We start from the raw sequence: 25,278 nt of genomic DNA on the forward strand, positions 1-25,278 counted from the left end.
CCCCGCCTGCCCGCCGCTGCCGCCGCCGCCGCGTGCTGCCGGCTTCTCTCCGCCCCGCGAGTGGGAGGCGGCTGCGGGCGAAGCAGGTGGGACGAGCCGCTGGAGCCGCCGCTGCCTGCCCGCCCGCCCGCCTGCCCGCCTGCCTTCCCTCGCCCAGCCGGCCCTTCCCGACGGCGCGGATCTCCCCGGAGGCGACCCCGAGGCGCTCGGAGGGCCAGGGCAGAGCAGAGCGCAGCGCAGCGCCTGGAGCCAGGCCGGCGGGCGCCTCGGTGGCGAGAGGACGCGCTCCTCTGGACAGCTGGATGTGCGAGGTCGGGACGCGCCCCGCGCTGGCCGGCGACGAGCGAGGGGGCGAGGAGGAGACGACCTTGCCGGCCGGCGCGCTCTCGCCGCCCAGCTTCGCGCCCGGAGACAAGTGCCGGGAGATGGGGTGAGTCGGAGCGCCGAGCTGGGCTGGGCGCTCCCTCGGGCCGAGAGCCCGGAGGGGCGTCTGCAGGGGGGGCGGCAGGGGGGGCCCGCCCGGGTGCCCCTTCCCTCCTCCGGGGGAGTCCCGTCGGAGTTGGCGGGAGGCCGCCTTCCCCGACCCAGAGACCCCGGCTGCGCCTCCCGGCTAGCCGGACCGCCCTTCCCGTTGCGCTCAGCCAGCGGAGCTCTCCAGCCGGCGCTTCCCGGACGCCTTCCACTACTACAACTCCCATCGTCCCGCCCGGGAAGGACAGCGTCCCCCCCCCTCTCTCCCTTCCGTTCAAGAGCGCGTCTTGGGTTGCCGTCGAAGTTGCCCACCCGATCCCGGGGAGGGGAAGCTGGGCGGCCCTCCAGATGTTGTACCCCCCGTCGCTGGCAACTCCCGGAAGGAGATGCTGGGGGCTTGGAAGGTCGTCAACATCTGGAGGAGGGGAGGGGGCGCAGATCTCTCGCGGACGGTCCTGGGTGCTGAAACGGCGTCGGGAAGAAGCGAGGCGTCCTGTGATTCCCGAGGCGGCTGGGCGGGGGGGGGGGGCACGCCATGTTTAGCAGTGGAGAAACTTTAAAATAAATATATTTTTTTTTAAAAAAAGCTGGTTTGTCGCGTTGCCAGTTTACCGGCCAGGCAAGGCAGCTCTCCAAGGCGTAGGCTGTGCTCCGTGAGGCTGGAGCACCCTTGGCGAGTGAGCACCGAGACTGGTCTCTGGAGCTGCGGGCCCCCACCCCTTCCCCTCCCCTCCCCTCAGCAGATTTCAACCAGCAACCCTCTCAAGGGTTAAAAGAGGGCTTACTTAAATCAGGGTTTGTTTTTTTTTAAATGCTTAAGACCTGGAAAGAGCTGGGAAGAAGATGAGCAGGTGTTTTTCCTGAGAGCTGAAGCAAGGACGGAGAAAAGGCTGTAACTGAAAAGGTGGGGTGGGATTGGGAATCCCTCCCACACCCCCACCCTCCCACACCCCCACACACCCCAGATTACAAGCGTTATCGGATTGAATTCCTTTAGTTGTATCACAAACAAGCCAGCAGCTGAAGCATTGCTAGAATCTGCTAGGGGGATTTATGCCATGATGAAGTGCCTGGTGAGTTTCACTTAGATAAGAGAAAGGGGAGAAGAGGACAAATTGGAGTGACTGCTGGGTGAAATAAGGATAGCGGGCAAAGTCTGGACCCTCTCATTAAAATATCAGTGCATTGGGGTGTATTGTTCTTCCTCTTTCTTCCCTGGGTGCATTATGACTCTCACGATGCCTTTATAAAATAGATTAGGCTGAGAACCCATGGCCGGTCCGAATTCGCTCCGTGATTTTTAAATAGAAGTAGATTTGGGGAGCCCTTGCTACTAGCTCTGTGCCCAGGCAGTGTTGATGGCTGAATCCTTCCTTTCTAACTCCCGCCCGTGGTTGGCATCTCACTTGAGGCAAACTGTCTTTCTGCAAATTCCAATTTAGCACTGCAGCTCTCGCTTACAGTATTTGTTTACCCATCCTAGTGAATTTGTTGGATCAGACTGCCAGTTCCGGTACTGCAAGCCAGGATTTGCAGGGGTTGGCTGCGAGCTCTGAGAATCGCACGTCTTTTAAGAATGCCAGCTTGTTAAAGGCTGCCGTGCCTATTTGACTTGGAGTAGCCCTTGAATGCAATTTGATTTGTTTCCAAATAAACTGGCGTAGGAATGAACGGTGCACGGTGCCGGACAAAAAAAAAAAAACTAATTGCAGACTGTCACCCTCCAGTTTATTTATTAATTAAATTTATGCGCCATCTGCTTCACTCTCCAGAATGATTCTGGGTAGCTTACGATGGCATAAAAGCCCAACGATCAAAACATTAAAAGCGTTAGTTTTCCTTAGGTTCTCTTTAGAACTCATGAGTTCCCCAATGGCTGTTTTGTCCAGTCTGAGCAATGCAGTTTCCAAACTTTTCAAAGTAGCTTGCAAAAGTAAGTAGGTGCGTGGTGTCCATCCGTGTGCAAAAAAGAAAAAAAAATGCATTTAGCCAGGTGTATCTGAATAGTAATTAGGGTTATAGGAATTATATCCCAGGAAATTATAGCCGAGTGGGCACTTCTCAGATCTTGTGATCCTTTATTGTTACCCCTGCGCTCTGTCTCTTCAGAAGCTTCTTCTGGCTCCAAACAAGGGTCTCAGGAAGTTTTAAAGCTATGAACCGGGAGACCCATCTAGGGCATTAAGGTTGTGTTGAACTAAGACTGGGGAGATGCTGGTTCAAATCCCTGAATCAGCCTGAAGCTCTCATTAATGAACTTTAGCCAATCACCAAACCTATTTATTTTTTCCACAAGTATATCTTCTGTGCTTCTTCCAGAAGCTCATTCATGATCATGATGATGATGTTGGAAGGGACCTTGGAGGTCATCTTGTCCAACCCCCTGCTCAGGCAGGAAACCCTATACCATTTCAGACAAATGGCTGTCCAGTCTCTTCCTAAAAACTTCCAGTGTTGGAGCATTCACAACTTCTGGAGGCAGGTTGTTCCACTGATTAGTTGTTCTAACTATCAGAGAGATTTCTCCTTAGCTCTAGGTTGCTTCTCTCCTTGATTAGTTTCCATCCGTTGCTTCTTGTCCTGCCTTCAGGCGCTTTGGAAAATAGCTTGACTCCCTCTTCTTTGGGGCAGCCCCTGAGATATTGGAACACTGCTATCATGTCCCCCCTCATCCTTCTCTTCATTAAACTAGACACACCCAATTCCAGCAACCGTTCCTTATATGTTTTAGCCTCCAGTCCCCTGATCACCTTTGTTGCTCTTCTCTGTACTCTTTCTAGAGTCTCAACATCTTTTTGACATCGGGGTGACCAAAACTGGATGCCGTATTCCAAGTGTGGCCTTACCAAGGCCTTATAAAATGGTATTAACACTTCGCGTGATCTTGATTCTATCCCTCTGTTAATACTACCAAGACTTAAGCATGCATGTGCATGTATATGCTTAGCTGTGGTTTAAGGCAGGGGTCCCCAACCCCCGGGCTGTGGACCGGTTCCGGGCCGTGGCATGCCAGCAACTGGTCCACGCAAACAAGCAAAGCCCCATCTGCGGGATACTGGCAGTACAATAAACCACGTCCCCTCCACTCCATGGAAAAACCTCTCTCCACGGAGCTGGTCCCTGGTGCTCAAAAGGTTGGGGGCCTCTGGTTTAAGTGTTGCATGAATCCAGCTATTGTGGTTTGTTTATCAAAATTCATGAGTCAGTGTGTGATGCGTAATGTCTGTTCTCTAGGGGCTTTAGAGCTGAGTGTCTAATCTATTCCTGCCCAGAGCTCCTGGAACATAAATATAAGGACTTAATAAGGGGCAGCTGACAAATATATGGATTCCCCTGCTTGTATTTCCACTTGGATCAGGCTAACCCATCAGGATAATGGCAATCACCTTCTGTTTTATGGCAGTTTTTCTCAAATAATATCCCTCGATTAAGTAACAAAAATGACTGGTCAGTTGTAGTTTGTGTTATTTTGTGAAGTCCAGGCATGCGTTTGTGTTAGTGCTGAATTGGTTCCCAGGGCTAAAAAAAATAAAATAAAAAATTGCCTCCCGGATATGGATTCTTGAAGTGGAAGTCAATGGCTCTTCAGATAATTGGATTGCTTGATTTTGCTGGCTGGTTGAATACCTTGTTATTGGGGCTCCGAAGGAGCCTTTGGGAATTCTAGTTCAGGGGTCTTCAAACTTGGCCCTTTTATGACTTGTGGACGTCAACTCCTGGAATTCTGGGAGTTGAAGTCCACAAATCATAAAAGGGCCAAGTTTGAAGACCCCTATTCTAGTTACCTCGCTGGTTCCTATAAATCTGCTTTCAAAGGCAAGTCTGGTGCAGAATCAGTAAGATTTTTCCTAGCATTGAAACAAGCAGAGCAGTTCAAAGATTTTGGGATGTGAAACCACCCAAGTTGGAATTGCATTTCCATTTTGGGCGCAGAGTCGGAATTTTGCAATGAAGAATGGAGTGGTTTTTTTGAATTTGGAACAGTTGGGTTTTCTAACAATTGAAAAAAAAAATCGCCAGCGTTACGTGGAATGGTTTAGCAGGGGTTTCTTGTTTCCCCTCCATCTTTTTTCTTACTGCCAGTGAAAGAATACAGATGTGACCTTGGGATTTTGAGAAAAGAGGACAACATCCCCGGAGAAAAAAGGGTGAGAAAGAAACTCAAACTAGCCCCATTTTGATTTTGCTTAGTATAAGGTGGGACAGAATTTCTTGTTGTAGCTTGCTACAATAAAAAGCATTCCTGCAACACTTATCATGTCTGCTTCTTGCCCTGGCTACCTCGAAGAGCTGGTGTTTTTCTTTCTTTTTTTCTCCATGTTTTTTAAAAACTTGTTTTTAAATGCAGGTAGTCTTCTGAATTTTGATCACGTGATCATGAGGATGCCGCAGCAGTCACGTGACAAATGGTCATAAGTCACTTTTTTCCTATGCCGTTGTAACTTTGAACGGGCAGTAAATGAACTTTTATAAGTCGAGGACTGCCTGAATGTCCTAGAGCAGTGATGGCGAACCTTTTAGAGACCGAGTGCCCAAACTGCAACCCAAAACCCACTTATGTATCGTCGGGTGCCGGGTGGGTGTGGCCCATTGGCTGGGTGTGGCCAATTGGGTGGGCGTGGCTGTGGTGGTAACGGCAGACTGGATGCGACTAAAAAGTTCAATCAATCAACTCCAACTTTGCAAGATCTTTTTTTCCCCGCGAGAAGTTGAAATTGATTGATTGAGCCTTTTTTTTTTTTTGCACATGGCGGCAGAAGCCTAAAGCAAAAAGGTTTTATAAAACCCAGCTGAAGGCCTAGGACTGGGGCGACGGCGCGCGTGCCCACAGAGAGGGCTCTGAGTGCCGCCTCTGGTACCCGTGCCATAGGTTTGCCACCACGGTCCTAGAGAACAGGGGGACGGTTCCTTTCTACTAACCTGTGATTCCTTCCTATTGTGTAAAGCCCAACACAGATGAGCAGGATCAAGGAAGCAACCATTTACACAGACTTCAGCTAACTTTTTCCAACTTTGGCCCAAGATGGATATAGAATCCTGAAACCTGTAAGAGAAATTTCCAACCCTCCTTTATAGTTAAGTCCATTAAGGTGGAATTTCCTTACAAACTACAATGCTTCTTCACGGCTTTTTTTTGTCACCTGGGCTGAGTTGCTGTTTGTAAGACAAGCGCTGACAGACTCGCTTTTATTTCTTGGTTATTGGTGTCCCCTTTGCTTCCATTCCTTCCCAGACTCCCCCCCTCCCAATCTCCAATGTGTTCTTACAAATGCTTCCAAGCCGTTAGAATACAGGTAGTCCTCGGCTTACAACAGTTCATTTAGCGACCGTTCAGAGTTACGACGGCACTAAAAAAAGGGACTTATGACCGTTTTTCACAGTTGCAACCTTTTGTAGCATCCCCACGATCCCGTGATCAAATGCTTGGCACCCCTGGTTCATAGTTATGACCGTTGCTGTGTCCCAGGGTCACGTGATCCCCTTTTGCGACCTTCGGACAAAGTCAACGGGGGAAGCCAGATTAGCCGAAAAACCGGGTTACTAAATCATCAACTGCAGTGATTCACTTAACAAGTGAGGCAAGAACGGTCGTAAAATGGGGCAAAACCCGCTTGACAAATGTCTCACTTAGCAGCATAAATGTTGGGCATGTTGAATGAAACCGGTTCCAAGAAGGATGTCTCTCTGGTCAATGCCTTAGTAAGGCCACACTTGGAATACTACATCCAGTTTTGGTCACCCCGATGTAAAAAACATGTTGAGACTCTAGAAAGAGTGCAGAGAAGAGCAACAAAGATGATTAGGGGACCGGAGGCTAAAACATATAAGGAACGGTTGCTGGAATTGGGGATGTCTAGTCTAATGAAGAGAAGGATGAGGGGGGGACATGATAGCAGTGTTCCAATATCTCAGGGGCTGCCACAAAGAAGAGGGAGTCAAGCTATTCTCCAAGGCGCCTGAAGGCAGGACAAGAAGCAACGGATGGAAACCAATCAAGGAGAGAAGCAACCTAGAACTAAGGAGAAACTTCCTGACAGTGAGAACAATTAACCAGTGGAACAACCTGCCTCCAGAAGCGGTGATTGCTCCAACACTGGAAGTTTTTAAGAAGAGACTGGACAGCCATTTGTCCAAAATGGTATAGGGTTTCCTGCCTGAGCAGAGAGTTGGACTTGATGATCTCCAAGGTCCCTTCCAACTTTATTATTATTAATGCCTGGGAAGGGAAAGGAGAAAGTATGAACTTTGCAAATTAGTGGACTTTGGGGGGGTGTCATTGACCCCTTTTTTCCCACTGCTAAATGCAAGTTCTGCCTAGTGTTTGTTCTTAGTGTTCTTTCATAGTACGCACATGACTTAAAAATACAGGTAGTCCTCAACTTACAGCCCCCATTGAACCCAAAACTTCTGTTGTTAAGTGAGACATTTGTTAAATGAGCTTTGCCTCCATTTTACAACCTTTTGTGCCACGGTTGTTAAGTGAATCACTGCGGTTAATAAGTTAGCAAACCGGTTGTTAAGTGAATCTGGCTTCTTCCCCATTGACTTTGCTTTTGAGAAGGTCGCAAAAGCGGACCACGTGACACTGGGACACGGCGACGGTCATAATTATGAACCAGGGTGCCAAGCATCTGAAATTTGCTCACCTGACCACCGGGCACATAACGGTGAAAAATGGTCATAAATCACATTTTTCAGTGCCATTGTAACTTTGAACAGTCACTAAACGAACTGTTGTAAGTTGAGGACAACCTGTAATCTATAAAGCTCAAAACACTTTCATGAGAAGTTTGATGTTTGTATGTCACCACCCAAGTAGGGCATATTGGAATGAAGCCTAATGAATATAATCTTACTCCCGATGTGTAAATCTTTAAATAACACTCCTGGTTTTATTAACTTGTGTCCCTGAGATAAATTATTATTATTTTTTTAAAAAACACCCACATGCACACATACCTTGACAAGCTGATAATGTAAAAGGTCATACCGGGATAATCCTTCTGAATAATTAAAAGCAACTTGGAAGCTACGGATTTATTGCTTTAATTAGTTAATTCACATTAACTAATTGTTGCATTTAGACAGTTGGTGGCAAGAGCTATTTGCGTGTAAGTAATCAGAATGCAGATGTGCATTTTCCAGGGATTTTGTTTTAGCCTTGAGGTCCTTAGGAAAGCTTCAAACTTAATTAGTCTTCGTTGGAATTAAGTTCCACTCCAGATGACAAAACTGGCTTTTAAGGATTGGATGTTCAACAGGGCTATCCTCTCCTATCTTTCATAACTGGGCTGCACGTAGTGTTTTGCGCGTGACACAAACGCCATTAATCCTGCTCCTAGGAACCTATACAGGTGTGTGACCAGCAGATTTGTAAGTTCAGGAATGCCCATTGGAAACCCAGGGCTGGCCACGTGTTCCTTCCTGTATACCTTTGAGGAATGTTATTCAGTAACACCTTAGATATGGAACAATTCTTATGCTAGTTGTTGGGCAGAAATGTTGCGTTCCAGTAGCTGAAGGAAGGAGAGATTGAAGAGTGTTGAACTGAAAGGCAGTGTTTGATTTTTAAAAAGAGGTTAGCTGGCCAGTTCAGTGCTGCACTCAGAGTCAAAGTAGGTGAACAACATCTTAAACAAATAAAGGCTTATTTTTGAAGGCCTCTGCCCTACTCTGAGGTTGTGGGGATTGTTTGCTTCTATTTCTGCTGACTAGCCAAGCCATTAAAAAACCTTTATCTTTAACTTTGATAAGCAAAGCTTTAACTTGCTTTCGCTTTCAAAGTGCCGTGGAAATTTCACTGCAATGCTAGAAATAAAAAAAAAAACTAAGCAGGCTTTAATTCTGCAAGAGTTTGGAGCGGTTTTCTCAGAGCGAGTTTGTAAGTTAAACTGTCCTTCTTGCAAGTTACGTCTCCTCAGTTGAAATGGGCCGTATTACTTGTGGTTGGAATAACTTTCAATTGTAATAAAGATTTGATTTGATTTGAACTGATTGAAAAGACAAAAGGTATTTTTGCCCAGTCCACCAGCATGGATTGAGGTTTCTGTGTGACTGGATAAGTTCTGCTTTTCATCCCATTTCTGTGACTTTGAATGTTTCCTCCCACTCAGTGAGGGTCCTTATGTTACACATAAAACAAGGGTATCCCCTAAAGTAGCATTTCGCAAGGAGCCGTGGGGGCGCAGTGGTTAGAATGCAGTATTGCAGGCTAATTCTGCCCACTGCCAGCAGTTCGATCCTGACCCGGCTCAAAGTTGACTCAGCCTTCCATCTTTACGAGGTCTCTAAACTGAGGACCCAAATTGTTGGGGGCAAGAGGCTGACTTTGTAAACCACTTAGAGCAGTGGTGGCGAACCTATGGCATGCGTGCCAAAGGCGGCACTCGGAGCCCTGTCTGTGGGCACGCGTGCCGTTGCCCCAGCCCTGCCTCCCTCTCATGCCCCCCATCTCACCAGCAGCCCCCGGAGGAGAGTCGCCCCTGAGCGCGGCCCACGTGGAGCAGCGCAGCAAAAACATGGCAGCCAGGCAGCTGGGACAAGACTCCACCCTCATGCCCCATCGCGCGCAGTTGATTCTGCGGGGTGCAGGCAGAGAGTATGGCTGCCATGGTGCTGTTGGGCCACCTGGGCAATCTGTGGAAGACTGTGGAGGCGGTGGGTGGCCCTGTGGGCAGGCGGGGCAGGGGCCAGGGAGCGGGATGGGGTGGGATGGGGTGAGGTGGAGGGGGAGTGGGTAGGGTGGGGGCAGGACCTGTTTTGGGGCACTCGGTCTCTAAAAGGTTCGCCCTCACAGGCTTAGAGGGTGCTGTGAAGCACTGTGAAATGGGATACAAGTCTAAGAGCTATTGCTAATTGGTTAGTTTGCGAGTGGATTTGCTAAAGGTTTGAGAAAAAAGGAACATTGTTCGTTTGCTATAGTTGAAATGCGATCGTACCCTGAAAGAGTCCAGCCTGCAATTATATTGACTTTGGCTTCCTTCAGCTAAGGCAAAGATGCATTTAGCTGGTGGTATTTCGGGGGGGGGGGGAGAGTCTTAATGCATAAAGAGTGAGTGAAAAACACAATACTTGTGACATTTGTGAAGCCTTGGTAATGTGGCATTTTCAGAGAAAGCTAGCGGAGACATTACGGAAAAAGCTAGTTGATGAGTTAATACAGATAGTCCTTAACTTTCAATTTCACAATTGAGCCCAACATTTCCGTTGCTACGTGAGACATTTGTTAAGTGACTTTTGCTCCATTTTTACAACCTTTCTTGTCATAGTTGCTAAGTGAATCCCTGCAGTGGTTAAATTAATCAACCTGTTGTTAAGTCAGCCTGGCTTCCCCGTTGACTTTGCTTGCCAGAAGTTTGCAAAAGGGGATCCCGTGACCCCTCCTAAATATGAGTCAGTTGCCAAGCACCTGAATTTTGATCGCCTGGCCATGGGGATGCTGCAACGGTCGTAAGTGTGAAAACTGGTCATAAGTTAGGTTTTTTTTCTCTAGTGCCGTTGTAACTTTGAATGGTCCCTAAATGAACTGTTGTAAGTTGAGGACCCCACTTGTACCGCTTTGGTTCTCCTGGGTTTTAGGAAGGCTGGCAACACGGGACGACCGGATGGATGATTTGTGTGCAAAGTGCGTCTGCTACTGTGCCTCCTTTGGTTTGGAACGCTACTCAACATATGTCCTTAATCTTGCCAGTTCTGTTCTCCGGAAAATAACCCAGTTAACTGTGTTGAGCCAAAGGAGATACTCAAAAGCGGAATTCTGTGCCAAAGGAAAGTGGCAGGTTGACAATCAGGATGACTTCCTCGTGACATTTTCCTTTGGCAGTTGAATTAGAGTCACTTTCCAGTATTTGAAGAAGGAAAGAGTCTCTTCCTAAACTAAAGGGAGACGTGTAAGGGACTTAATGATTTGAAATCACCACGTTCCTCTTTCCAGTGACACATGTTGAGTGGGCAAAACAATATTGGTTGGTCTAAGCTCCTGAATGTTCTATGGTTCAGACCTTCCGATGATGGAGAGAGAAACTGTCTGTAGCATTTTGGAGACATTCAGAAGGTTTATCTGCCTGGCCTCCAGAAGTAACCAAGATAGGTCTTCAGGAAAGTGAGGGGGAGGGGGATTTCTTTGCTTTTTCTCCGAAATGTCCTGAAATTTCTTAAGATGTTGAGAGTTTGGAAAAAAATCAGAGAAGAGCAACTAAGATGATCCAAGGCCTGGAGACTAAAACATATGAAGAACGGCTGCGGGACTTGGGTTTGGCTAGTCTAAAGAAAAGAAGAAACAGGGGAGACATGATAGGCAGTGTTCCAGTATCTGAGGGGCTGCCACAAGGCAGAAGGGGCCAGGTTGTTCCCCAGAGCACCAGAGGGAAGGATGAGAAACAATGGTTGGAAACTGATCAAAGAGAGAAGCAACCTGGAATTAAGGAGAAACTTCCTGACAGTGAGGACAATCAACCAGTGGGACAGCTTGCCACCAGAAATCATGGGCGCTCCATCACTGGAGAATTTTTAAAAAAGACTAGACATTCACCTGTCCGAGACAGTATAGGTTCTTTTGCTTGAGCAGGGGGCTGGACTAGAAGACCTCCAAGGTCCCTTCCAGATCTATTCTATTCTAGATTTCACCCGATTGCATTGCTAGGAACAAAAGAGCAATGAAAAAGAAGCATCTTCCCTTTGATTCTGATCTTTGCTAGGACTTAAGACTTCTGCCTCGTCCGCTCACGTTATCCTCCTCTTGGGTCTCAGGTGTGTAGCTGGTACCTTACCGGTGATTTTGTGTTACGCATCTGCTCTACGAAGAGCCCTCAGAGACTTTCCTGTGAATTATAAACATGCCTCTGCGTGCTTCTCCCCTTCTGCCACAGGTAGCCTCACAACTCTTGTGATGTGTCTGCCTTGGTGTTCTTGGGGGCCTCTGCTGACCCAGGCTAGATCAGTGGTGGCGAACCTATGGCACGGGTGCCAGAGGCGGCACTCAGAGCCCTCTCTGTGGGCACGCACACCGTCGCCCCAGTCCTAGGCCTTCAGCTGGGTTTTATAAAACCTTTTCGCTTTAGGCCTCCGCCGCCTTGTGCAAAAAAAAAAAAAAGGTTCAATCAATCAGTCCATTTCAACTTCTCGCGGGAAAAAAAAAGATCTTGCAAAGTTGGAATTGATTGATTAAACTTTTTAGTCCCACCCAGTCTGCCGTTACCACCACAGCCACGCCCACCCAATGGGCCACACCCAGCCAATGGGCCACACCCACCCGGCACTCAACGATGCATAAGTGGGTTTTGGGTTGCAGTTTGGGCACTCGGTCTCTAAAAGGTTTGCCATCACTGGGCTAGATGGTCCTTGCTGGAGAACAAGACACATGGAAGCCTCCTGCAGCCTTCGGGCTGGGTGGCATTATAACTCGCATCACTCCTAGTCAGCAAAGGGTGAGGTTGTGGAGGTTGTGATGGTGCACAGACATTTGTTGGAAGAAATGAGTCATGCCTGCTTCTTGTCAGTCTGGCTTTGCATGAAATTGACCAGGGATCTGGGACATTGATTAAAAGCTGACAGTTTTTTACCCAAAGCCCTGAGATGTAACTCATTCTTTGGCATGAGACAACCTCCTCTGACTGTGTTCTAATCTACACAACTGGAACAACGTTCCCCTTAGGCTTGTGGGCCCCCCTCCCCATCTCACCCTCCCCGTCTTTAAAACAGTTGGGCTGAGAGAGAGAGGAACTAGCCCAGGGGTCTGCAACCTTGACAACTTTAAGACTTGTGGACTTCAGCTCCCAGAATTCCTCAACCTGGCTGAGGAATTCTGGGAGCTGAAGTCCACAAGTCTTAAAGTTGTCAAGGTTGCAGACCCCTGGACTAGCCCAAAGATGGTTTTCATGCCTAAGGCGAGTTCTACTCAGAGTCTTCTGGTGATTGGTCCAAAGTCATCCAGCTGGCTTTCATGGGACTAGAACTCTCGGTCTCCTGGTTTTTAGGCTAGTTCCTGAACCACTATACCAAACTGGCTTATTCTAATGTTCTTGCACATCTAATGTCTGTCCCACACCCAGGTCCAGATCTCAACTGAAAGAGATCTAGATCAGGATTTCTCAACCTCAGCAACTTTAAGATATGGGATTGGCTGGGGAATTCTGGGAGCTGAAGTTCAAACATCTTAGAGTTGTTGAGATAGATAAACCCTCATTTAAATTTCTTCCCATTCCTTCTGTAATCATAACCCAACACACCTCTGCCACCTTACCTAAACAAGGTAGATTGAACAATAATTGTATGAATCAGCTGGATGCCTTGAGGAGGCGTGTACCGACCCCATCTTCAAGGTCAACAGCATCCATTCATTCTCAGACTCATGCAGTGTGGTTCCCATCCTGACCTCATCTAGATGGTGTCTTGTTGTCCTAATGATTGTTGGTTGGAATATCAGCCGTAGAGGAAGGGATAAGAAGGATTGCTCATGTCAATTCAGTTGTTGTTGTTTTTTAAAAAAAAATATGTATATGCATATTTGGGCGGAGTGCAGAGTTATTTTTAAAAACTTCACAGTTCTGTACATTCTTCATGTGAAGGGTTGCTATGGAAATGCAAATGTACTGGTTAGCATTTTTGGCACCTTGCCTGGTTCTTAGTCCAATATTGCATTCATTCTTTGTCTATATACCAAGATAAGAAAAATGGGTGAAGACGAGGTGATCTTGGCATCACACAGGAAGAGCACTGAGTTATAAATAAAAGACTTTGGGTCTTCTTTAAACAAAAAAATCTTGTTTGCACGTAGCATAACTACAACAAAACCTTCCAAGTTTAAAACATAGTCAGCAGTCCTCCAGCATTTCTTTAGCTGCTTTTCCAAAACTTGGGTTTTGCCGGAACCTCAGATATAGGCAGTTGTTAGAAATGAAGTGTTTATTTTGTTTCTTTGAAGAACTTTCCTTAAAGCTGACAGTTTTGCTTCAATCGCTCCACATAATGATCTCAGGGTCAGGAAACGTGTAAAACCTCGCCGGTTAATCAAATACAAAATTGAGCCTCAACTAAGATGATTAAAGGCCTGGAGACTAACGGCATATGAAGAACGGTTGCATGATTTGGGTTTGGCTAGTCTAGAGAAAAGAAGGACTAGCGGGGGGGGGAGGGATATGATAGTAGTATTCTAGTATTTGAGAGGCTGCCAAAAAGAGTAAGGGTCAACTTATTTTTCAAAGCACCAGAGGGCAGGACAAGAAATAATGGATGGAAACTAATCAAAGAAAGAAGCAATCTGGAATTAAGGAGAAACTTCCTAACACTGAGGACAATTAACAAGTTGAACAGCTTGCTATCAAAAGTTGTGGATGCTTCATCACTGAAGGTTTTTAAGAGACTGGACAGTCACTTGTCTGAAATGGTATAGGGTCTCTTGCTTGAGCAGGGGGTTGGACTAGAAGACCTCCAAGATCCCTTACAGCTCTATTCTGATTGATTGATGGTGTATCCTAACATCACCTTTGCACAGAAATAGAACATGAAACCTAGCTAATTCCCCATAGAGAACCATTCTAGTTCTAATTATTTTTCCAATTTTCCAATCGTCAGAATTCATCCATAAATAGTAAAGAACAGATGTTCTTTGCTTCAAAGAGTATACATCTGAATACCTAATCCACACTACTAATTTTGTGGTGAAAAAAAAAAGTGTACAAGAAAAAAAAAAAGCATGAAAAATTTGTGGCGTATTGAAATGTCAAGTTAAAACTAAGACTTGTGAACTCTACAGCATGTGCAGGAATTCTCATTTTTCTATTGATAAACCGAGCACTGGTGCACAATCTGTGGTCTGAGAATCAGATCCAGCCCTCAAAGTGTTTTTGCTCATTCTGTCAACCCACACTTCAGCTGCTTCCCATTTCAGTTCAGCAAATTAAAATGAAAACTTTGTGCTGTTAAGGCTAGATGGGATGGGAAAGAGTGGAATGGGGGTAGGTTAGGACATCGGTTTAAGAATAAGCTAGGTTTTGTGGTTTCTGTGTTCGACTCCACCCCTGCATTATCTTTTGCTCTGCCCACCTTTAATATCCGCCCACATTCACCTATTCTTGCCCTCTCTCAAATTAAGGCCTCTGTAGGTTGTAAGTTCCCTAATGTGAACATCTTCACACTCATCCCCTTAGTGTGAGTAAAACTTTATCTTAAGAGTAGTTTCTTTGAAATGAACTCATTTTGTGTAGGGTCCAATCTGGGTCGGTCACTCGGAAGACAAAACCTCTTGTCCCAGTGATCGACCCTGATTGGATCCCACAACAATATCCTGGGACACGTACATTCACCTTCATTCATTTTGTAGGGTTCACTTTTCAATGATCCTTAAAATCCCCAAATTTCCCATTAGAACATCACTTGAAACACCATCGGCATTGACAAAAATCAGTCAATTGCAAAAGGCAACTTTGCTCAAAGTAGCTTACATCCTGCGGTGATATCTGTAATACCATCAAAGAACAACATCGGCCTATCCCAGGTCCTTCGGAAGGACTCAGTAGGCGGACAAAAATGCCAAATCCAGTCTAAACATCTGGCTGGCTGTGCGAGGAACCATACACACTAATAGTAATAGTTCCTGAACGGGACTGTTTCCCCTTGATTCTTCAAATCGTTTGCAATGATAGCAGAAGTTAAACATTTAACTGCTGGAAGCTAAACAACTTTTGAATCTGTCCTGTACAGGACTGTTCCTCAACCTTGACAACTTGAAGATGTGTAGACCTCCAACTACCAGAATTCTCCCCCCCCCCCAACTCCCAGGGAATTCTGGGAGTTGAAGTCCACATGCCTTCACGTTGCCAAGCTTGAGAAACACCGCTGTAGGAGTTTTGTCTTCTTCTGCCCTTTTCTGCAGTCAAAACAGCTTCAGCATATTTTAAAGCATCTCCCAGCCTTATTTGACTGCGGAAATGGGATCAATGCAAATCTCAGCCCCCCCCCCTCTCTTGGTTTTGATGTGTTTCCAAATGCATTGGAGTTGCAGCTGACCGCGCATTCAGAAAAGGGATTTGCTATCTCACAGACCATCACTTTCTTAGCCGTTCGCAAGCCCTAAGTCTTAAAAAAAAAAAGCCAAGCCCCAAATCCACATCGTGATCCTGGTTACAAAGAAGAGAAAACGAAGCAAGCAGACTGCCAAAACAGATGGCAGGCGAAGCGCAGATATTAACCTCCAAGGCTTGTTGGAACAGCCATGTTTTTTAGCAGTTTTCCCGGAAGATGATTAAAGGGAAGATTTGGGGTGGGGGGCTTATTCCAGGGAGACAAGGCAGCAGTGGAAAAATAACTGTTCTCCCTGACTTTTCATCTCCCAAATTAAGGACTGTAGAAGCCGCCCGTCCACAGCTTCGGAGCTACCTGCAAATCTATATAAGCAGTTTCCACCCCTTTTAAAAATGGAAGGCGATCCTCTTCTGGGTTGTTGAGATAGAGGAGGAGGGATATTGGGGGATATTGGAGAATAGGTTGACCCCCCCCTCTTCTTTGTGGCAACCCCTTAGATAGCAGTGTTCCAGAGTGGGGTCAGCTTGTTCTCCAAAGCACCTGAAGGCAGGACAAGAAGCGATGCATGGAAAGTAATCAAGAAGAGGAGCAACCTAGAACTCAGGAGAAATTTCCTGACAGTTAGAACAATTAATCAGTGGAATAAGTTGCCTTCAGAAGTTGTGGGTGCTCCATAGCTGGAGGTTTTTAAGAAGAGATTGGACAACCATTCATCTGAAATGCTATAGGGTTTCCTGCCTGAGCATGGGGTTGGACTAGAAGACCTCCAAGGTCCCTTCCAACTCTGTTATTCTGTTAAATTGTTCTGTTGAAATGCCTTGTTAGTTTTGCAGCTTCCAACCAGACCATCTTACAGTCCCACATCTCTCTGCGTAATATGGGATAGCTTGATCTCACATGGTTTCTGTGGAAGAGGAAAAATCTCTCCCCACTAGGTGTTTCTGCCTCGTGTTGGATGAATTGGGGTACCTGTCTTCCTGCAGGTGACTAAGTCCCAGCTTTAGAGGTGATCAGGTATGGTCTGAAAAGGAAACGGTGATGTGCTCCAGGTGTCCTACAACTCTCTTGGGATTCATCCCATTGGGCTGAAAAATACTGAAAGAAAGACCTGGAGAAGGAGAAAGAGGGACACTTTCAGGGTGTCAACTTGGTCTTTGACTAAGTTCTCCACAACCTTTCCTTAACAGTCTTTTCTTTGAGGGCCCTGAGTTGAACTTTTCCTTCAGGGCTGTGGGAAGCTGCAATTTTGTTCTGAGAGTCTGAAATAGGCCATGAGTCTCCCTGATGTGTGGATCAATTTGTAAGAGGCGTGATTTGCATCCCTGGGGTTGGTGTCTTGCTGGTAAGGAGAAGGGTTGAATAGGTCTCTCGGTGTCTGTCTTCATCTGTTAGGATCAATATTTCAGAAGAAAGAGAGCCAAACCAATCATAAAAAAGCTACTCTCCTCTTTGCTCTAGTTTGGCGATCTGGAAGTTTGCAACGCACAAACCAAAGCTTAGGATCCGTCCATTAGACGGCTAGCCTTGAAAGAATGCATTCTTGGCTGCTTTAAATCAGGACGCTGTAAAGGCCTTTATGCATTTTCATAGCTTCCTAATGGGCAAACTGTTCTAAATTTAGCCTCTTGTTCCGTGGCTAAACATGGGGAGAAGGTGACTGCTCAGAGGTGCAATTTGCTTTTGCTGAAGGTCACAGATCCACTCTCTGGCCTCTCCAGGGAAGAATACAATCATGTCATCCTCTCCCTCCCCCTCCCCCCCCCCAGCATTTACCAGTCATTGTAAATCAAGAGTAGATACAGTTTGTTTTTCTTCGTTTGTCTCACTCTTTTGGGGATAATCTTTTGCATGTCGAGATGGTCCTGGGGAGCTAAAAAAAAAAAAAAAAAAGCAGTGGGGGTATCAGGAGTTAAATGCGAGCAGGACTATCGGGGAGCAAATGGCATTCAACCTTTTGTGAAGTCATCATGAAAATAATTTACACGACACGTTTGCCTCCCAAGCTCAGACGATCATCTTGCTGCTGCTGATGCAGATTTCTTCATTTGTGAGGTGATGTCACGACACACTGCGTTGTCGTCTGATGTCACCCTGACTGTGCACACATGCCTTTGATATGACGGTCAGATCTTTCTGACAGTCATCTCTTGGGTTGCATTCCTACAACCCCGTCTAATCAGATTGTGGAAAGATTTAGTAGCTGCACGTCTCTAAAAGTGCTGAGGTTGGATAGCGTCAGTCTTTGTGGGTTTGGGGGAGAGGAGGGTCAGCCTATTGAGCGAAGCTGCCCCATAGGATTCACTTATGGTTTAGTGCAGGGGTAGGCAACCTTGGCTCTTTTATGACTCCTGGACTTCAACTCCCAGAATTCCTGAGCCAGCCACGCTGAGGGGAAAGGGAGAGGTTTCCAAGCTGAGCCATGCTGGCTCAGGAATTCTGGGAGTTGAAGTCCACCAGTCATAAAAGAACCAAGGTTGCCTACCTCTGGTTTAGTGCAAGGATTCCTAATCTTTAAGATGTGTGGGCTTCAATCCCCAGAATTCCCCAGCCAGCCTGATCCCCTCACTGCTTTTTTTTTTAACTCCCCAGGACCATCTTGACATGCAAAAGATTATCCCCAAGAGACCGAGACAAGTGAAAAACAAACAAACTGTTTTTGTATTAAACGCGTCTGTCTGGCTGACGATCGTAACTAGGGCTTATTTTGGGGGGTAGGGCTTATATTACGAGCATCCTGAAAAATCACGCTAGGTCTTATGTTCCGGTTAGGTCTTATTTGCGGGAAAACCCGGTATTTGTGTCAAGCAACCTGCAGCCCATCTCGCTCTCAGCTTAAATTCAGAAGACATAAGCGGTTCTTGAAGCCAAACTCAACTCCTATGTAGCTTCTCATACCCAACCTTCTTTAGCTTTATTTTTTTAAAATCAGCCCAGTTCAGCTAATCAAGTAGGGGCTGCCTCTCGCCAATGACAAGAACCTTCTGTTGAGCACCAAGTTAGACTTGGAAGAGGAACCTACCGTACAGCTACTCAGGAGTGGAGTTTGGCTTAAAGAACCGCTTATGTTTTGTGAATTTAAGCTGAGACACCATTGCAACGTCCCGTGTGTGTGTGTGTGTGTGTGTGTGTGTGTGTGTGTGTGATGTGATCCCCCTTTTGCGACCTTCTGACAAACGAAGGCAATGAGGAAGCCAGATTCACTTAGCCAGGGCTTTTCAACCAGTGGTACGGATACCACCTGTGGTACATTGGCATCTGGCAGGTGGTACGCGACCATCCTAGAAAAATGGTAGCGGGGGGAGGGGAATGAGCTGAACCGGTGGCAGCACCGCACAAGCCTGAGCGAGAGACGGCTGGAGCTGCAGGGCTGTCAGGGCTCAGTGGAAGCGCCAGGATCAGCGCCAGGCTCCAGCTGGAGCTCAGCACTGATCCTGGCGCTTCTGCTGAGCCCAGAAGAAGCGCTGATCAGCTGGAATGTTGCAGCATCTCCAGGGTCTTATGATTTACATTCAGATGCTTGGCAACTGATTCATATTTATGACGGTCACAGTGTCCCAGGGCCATGTGAAGTGACTAAAACCTACTGCAGCCACCCAGCAGATGGGGGGGGGAATAAAAACCAAACACCCCCCCACCCCACCCCCGCTGCCAATCCTCAACAGAAATGCTCACAACGATGAAAACCTCGGACAGGAGGAAGAACACCGCCGGGCGGGCAGGCAGGTGTCTTGCTCAGCTGTGGCTTGGGGGGCACTTTTTTCAGTGCCATTGTAACTTCAAACAGTCACTAAGCGAACTGTTGTAAGTCGAGGACTACCTGTACTTTATCACTTTTTTCCTTTTTTTTTTTTTTGGTCATCAAATTTTTGACACCTTGCTAGGCGACTGGTGGTACTCGGATGCTGCCATATCCTAAAAGTGGTACAATGGGTGAAAAGGTTGAAAAGCCCTGAACTTAGCAACTGTACGTTGAGGACTACCTATACTGAGATCTCTGCGGAAAGGTGGAGGGGTTGAGCAAGGTCTGGCTGCTAAGAGGAGAAATTGTGGCCGCCTTGTTCCAGAGCCTTCAGCTAAATTGAGCAGGACTGCGAGGTTCCACCAATGAGTAAAACACTTGGCTGTGAGCTCCGAAGGGCCACTACACACACACAAAAAATAAGTAATTTATTAACTTCAACGAATTTTTCACTTTGTCCTTTAGGCAGGAGGTCAAGGGTACTTTTTCCCTCCCCTTCTCCCTTTTTTCTTCCCAGGCTTGTAGAGGACAGTTACGTTGAGCAGCATCCCACTCTGCATTAATAGTTTGTTTGCTCCAAAGCATTTCCCCCCCCTCTTCTTCGTAGGATGCCTTTGAGTAAAAACTCTGCACAGTGCTGGCATGCAGCTTAAGAGTGTGCTTTTGTATATTTTGTTTAGAAAGGTCTATCCCAGGGTGGTTTGCCTAATGTCATGTAGCAATCACACCATAAAAGCCACGTTCTGAAAAAGCCCAGAGATCTGATCGTTTTCTTTTGTAACTGTGCGATGTGAAATTGAGGTAGTAAGTACAGAGTGGCGTTAAGATTGTGGAGAGAGAGAAGCCTGCATTTTGAGACAGAATTGCTTTTAGTGGCTCAAAGTAACAGGGCAGGGTGTATACGGGGGCAGGTTTATAAGTAAGTGAGCAAATAAGTTTATTGTTGTAACCAGAAATCATAACATGTGAATGTCAATGGAGATTGTCAGTCATTCAGGTGGAGGTTGTCCCAAAGGTGCTGTTTTCAGGAAACAACTGGACTTCCTTGTTTTTTCTTTGAAGAAGTTTCACTTCTCATCCAAGAAGCTTCTTCAGCTCTGGATGGTGGGGAATGGAAAGATTTATACTCCTTGCAGACAGCTGGTCATTTGCCTTCTTTGAGAGAGTCGTTGAGGCCACTTGGAGGTTTATCTGTGTCCTCAAGGTCACTTGTGTGGTGCAAATGGCTGTAGAGCCTTCTTGGCTGCAGGATGTTTTCTGCCCTGTGTCGCAGGCTCCACACACCTTTGCACTACTCAGGTGACCCTGAGGACACAGGTAAAACTTCAAATGGCCTCAAGGGTTCTCTAAAAGTATGCAAATGACCAGCTGTCTGCAAGGAATATAAACCCTTCCCTTCCCCACCATCCAGTCAGAGTGTCATGGTTCCGAAAGATGAAACTCTTCAAAGAACTTTGAGGCATTAGTTTACCTTAAAGAATCTTTAATTGAGCAGCATAGCTTCAGTAGGTACATAGTTGAAGCCAAAATCTGACTTCCCCTCCCTTCAGCACATAGATCAAAGCACAATTCCCTCCTACAACTAACAGTCATGAATCACATTCTCCAATTAGTTTGAAATGCTGGCTTCCCGCCCAGTTTTCTCTCCCGCCATTCTTTATCAGCTCTTGTTATGGTATTGTATGTCTAACTAACTCCCATCACATGCCTCCCCCTCCCCCAGATCATCTAATTCTAAGAATACAGTATGAGAAAGAAAAAGGCTGCATCTCCATCTGTTGTCAAAGCAAGAACATCCAAAGTTAGCAGCATTGACACAGAGCTGAAGAAGCTTCTTCGGATGAGAGGGGAAACGTCTCCAAAGAAAAAACAAGAAAGTACAGTTGCCTCCTGAAAAAGCAACTGTATGATTGTATTTTATTGTATTTTATGAGAGGCCATAAAATACAATAAAACTCTGAATTTGCAAAATAAAGTTCAGATAGTCCTCAGCTTACAACTATTTGAAGTTGTAACTGCACTGAAAACAGTGACTTATGACTCGTCCTTTCACTTATGACTGTCACACATCCCCGACGGCCACATGATCAAATTTGCGTAGTTGTGATGGCTGCAGCCTCCCCTCACATCATGCGGTCACCATCCCAGCCAACTCCCAACAAGCAAAGTCAATGAGGGACGTGGGATTCACTTAACGACTGCCACGATTTACTTCACAATTGTGGCCAGAAAGGTAAAAACGGGTGTGAATCACTTTAACAACCGCCTTGCTCGGCCGCGGAAATTCTGATCTCCGTTGCAGTCGTAAGTTGAGGACTTCCTCTATGAAAAGAAAAAATTTAGACGTAAAAAAAAAAAAGGTTACAGCAAAATAAAGCCAAAGCTAGAGAAAAAAAAAACTTAAAAAATTGCTTTCTGAGTTCAAATAACAGCCAAGCCAAAATAGCAACTTGCTTGCTGATGCGTCGGACCACGTCTGCAAGAAGTTCATTCATGTGGATTTGGAGACGGTTCGTTTGAAGACAGGAGGAACTGGGGGTGAGGGATAACCGCACCCTTAAACCAAAATGGCGGAGCCTTTGGCCTTTGCAGCAGTTTGGCATCTTGCAGTCTCCCATTTGGTCTTAACAGCTTTCTGTCCAGAAAGCTCTGGGGCTAATAAATGGAGATCTCCCTTGCTTCTGAAATAGTTTGGCTTTACTTGACTCTGCGGAGCGTTGCTAGTTGCCTGAGATAGTCCCGTAGCCACATCTTTTGGGGCCAACGAGAATCAAAGGATTGTGCTCAGAAAAGGGCCAGGGGTATAGTTTAATTTGCATTTAGATTGAATTAAATTACATGAATTAAAGGCCGTTCACAGGGACACATCCTGCAGCGTCTCTAGGAGTAATCTCCTTCTTCTGACAGATTCAAAAGTTGTCCCCAGACTGTAATTTGGTGGCAGCTTTGGTGGAAGAGCTTGGCGTGGGCTGCCTCCAGATCCTTTTTGGCCATGTGACTTTAGAGACTTTGATGGGGTGTTCCTAATGGTTTTGGGGGCTGGGGGGGCAAACGACAGCATTTTGCTGAGATATTCACAATTGGTGCTTTTAAAACTCTTCTAGAATTCCTCCTGTCTCTCAAATGGTTCTCCTGAAAAAGAACAGTTGTAGAAGCTTCCTGCTTCTGATCCTAAATGTTTTTGACATATTTATTACATCGCCATCCTTCGAAGGAGCTCTGTGAGTCTCATTTTATTTTATTTTTTTTCCTTAACGACCACAGAATGACTTAGTTTTAGGCTGACAAATGTGTCTAGCTTAGGGAATCATCCAGTGAGAATTTGTGACTCCTGGTGCTTAATGCTCTCCTGTCAGGCTTGCTATATATCTCACTGCGAAAGAGTACAATTTTCATTTTTTCCCCTCCATCCTAAGCTACTATCTTCAGATTTTTTCTTTCTATCTCCTTCTTTTCTATGCAGATTTAGGGGAGCTGTTATTTCTATTCTGGGGTGCTTGAGGGCAAATTCCTGACAATGGCTTTCAAGATGGCCCGGGTCATGCTTTATGAAAAAGCAGAATATGGCTTGTTTTTTTTTAATGTAGTGTCTTATGTAAATCACTCGTTATTGATTAGGGAGATAGATGAAAGTTTCCTCTGTAGTTTGACCAACACTCTATCCCAGTGATGGCGAACCTTTTAGAGACTGAGTGCCCAAACTACAACCCAAAACCCACTTATGCATTGTTGAGTGCCGGGTGGGTGTGGCCCATTGGCTGGGTGTGGCCAGTTGGGTGGGCGTGGCCCATTGGGAGGGCGTGGCTGTGGTGCTAACGGCAGACTGGGTGGGACTAAAAAGTTCAATCAATCAATTCCAACTTTGCAAGATCTTTTTTTTTCCCGCGAGAAGTTGAAATTGACTCATTGAACCTTTTTTTTTTTTTTTTGCACACGGTGGCAGAGGCCTAATGGGAAAAGGTTTTATAAAACCCAGCTGAAGGCCTAGGACTGGGGTGATGGTGCGTGTGCCCACAGAGAGGGCTCTGAGTGCCGCCTCTGGCACCCGTGCCATAGGTTCGCCACCACTGGGCTATCCAGATCTAGTAAGCATGTGTGAAGCTGGTCATTTGTGTGGTCGGGAAGTCTCAAAAATTCCTTCTGTAAGAAGATAATAAGCAGCGATGCAATTTTCAAAGAAGATCTCCTTGTCAGCCTCAAACAGGAATTCTGGATGCATTTTGAAATGTACACTCAGCTGGTGCAGAGACCTGAAATGACTGGTGGTACAAAAATTCATGAGGGCATGAGTTCTGGGTGTTGTGACATGCCCAGTAGTAATATAGGGAGATTTACCGCCCAGGCAACGCCACGTATTTAGTAGACAGATTCTAAAGATGGGCAGTTGGAAAAACACCACATTTGGCTAGCTGGATGTGTGAGCTTATTTGCATTGTGAAAGCTAAGATAAGAGAAAAGCTGCATTCCAGGCCTTAGAAATTAATGAAGATAATCTTATGCAAGGAAAGAAGGAAGGAAGGGAGGAGGATACTTGCAGTTCAAAGAAATTGTGAATTCATAAACAGCTGGGGGTTTGAAATCGGAGAGACAGAGCTGATACATTTATCTGTGGCATTTGGTTTCTCCTAATCTCATGGGAAATATTAAAAACTAGACCCATTCGACTCTCAGGGGTGGGCATGTCCTGGAAGGAACCAAAATCTTTGATGATGTCTCAATATAGAAGCATTGGCTCTTTTGCTTGTACTCCTGAGTTTTTATCCTGAATTGTTGTCTCCTTCCCATATTTTAGGGTTGACTTAACCTGCGTTCCTTGTTCAGGTATAGACTGCAGGCATTTTCATCTGTCACAAACTCATTCCTCATTCCATTTCTCCTGTCCCTCCCTCTTCCAGAGAACAGCCCATCTTCACCACCAGAGCACATGTCTTCCAAATTGACCCCACCACCAAGAAGAACTGGGTTCCTGCAAGCAAACAAGCAGTTACTGTTTCCTACTTCTATGACGGCACAAGGAACAGCTATCGAATAATCAGTGTGGATGGAACCAAGGTAACCAGATAACCTCTGGCATGGCTTGTAAAACTGGGGATACCATTGGTTGGGGCCATAATGGAAGTCCCATGTAGTAGTCTGCATTAACAGAAGGATAGAATCAAGATCACGTGGAATGTTAATACTACTTTATAATGTCTTGGTAAGGCCACACATGGAACATTGCATCCAGTAAAAAGGATGTTGAGACTCTGGAAAGAGTGCAGAGAAGAGCAACAAAGATGATTAGGGGACTGGAGGCTAAAATATAAGAACAGTTGCAGGAATTGGGTATGTCTAGTTTAATGAAAATAAGTACTGACATGATAGGAGTGTTCCAATATCTTAGTGGGGGGGGGCACAAAGAAGAGGGGTCAACCTATTTTCCAAAGCATCTGAAGGCAGAACAGGAAGCAATGGATGGAAACTAATCAAGGAAAGAACCAACCCAGAACTAAGGAGAAATTCCTGACAGAACAATTAATCAGTGGAATAACTTGTCTCCAGAAGTTGTGGGTGCTCCAACGCTGGAGGTTTTTAAGAAGAGATTGGACAGCCATTTATCTGAAATGGTATAGGGTCTCCTGCCTGAACAGGGAGTTGGACTTGAAAACCTCCAAGGTCCCTGTCAACTCTTATTCTGTTATTCTGTTAGATTGATTAGTTGGAGTTGGAGATTTTAGGAGTCTCAGGAATGTAGACTTAACAGGGAAGTCAAAACGGCATCCCCAAATGAGATGGTGGCAAGCCATTTTGGTATTGTTGCGAAGAAAACTCCATGGATACACCCCTGTACTAACAAAAGAGTTGCTCATCTTGAAGGAAACTTTATAATGTCCCATCTAAAGTTGGCACTTAGTCTGGAGGTTTTCTGAGAGCGGATAAAGATAGAGGTGTTTTGTGAGAATGACAGAAGTGGGCTAGATTATTTAGATTAGGCCTATCGTTATATTGTACATGAAAGGTTTTATAGTATTTACGTGAGTGGTGTTTTTCTGAATATTATGATTTAT

The 25,278-nt window shown here is 45.9% G+C and overlaps 1 protein-coding gene across 1 annotated transcript in view; it reads left to right on the plus strand.

Annotated features, from left to right (window-relative positions):
- Window positions 1-302: 302 nt before the first annotated feature.
- The window catches only part of HOMER2 (homer scaffold protein 2), a 53,173-nt gene continuing 28,197 nt past the window's right edge, over window positions 303-25,278 (plus strand). The window contains exons 1-3 of the mRNA XM_029286369.1: window positions 303-430; window positions 20,505-20,583; window positions 24,059-24,283. Of these exons, the coding sequence (XP_029142202.1) occupies window positions 303-430; window positions 20,505-20,583; window positions 24,059-24,283 (432 nt within the window). The remainder of the gene's footprint in view (window positions 431-20,504; window positions 20,584-24,058; window positions 24,284-25,278) is intronic.

The sequence above is a fragment of the Protobothrops mucrosquamatus genome, unplaced genomic scaffold, assembly GCF_001527695.2.
Source record: "Protobothrops mucrosquamatus isolate PMUCROS unplaced genomic scaffold, P.Mucros_1.0 scaffold3456, whole genome shotgun sequence".
NCBI classification, from domain to species: domain Eukaryota; kingdom Metazoa; phylum Chordata; class Lepidosauria; order Squamata; family Viperidae; genus Protobothrops; species Protobothrops mucrosquamatus.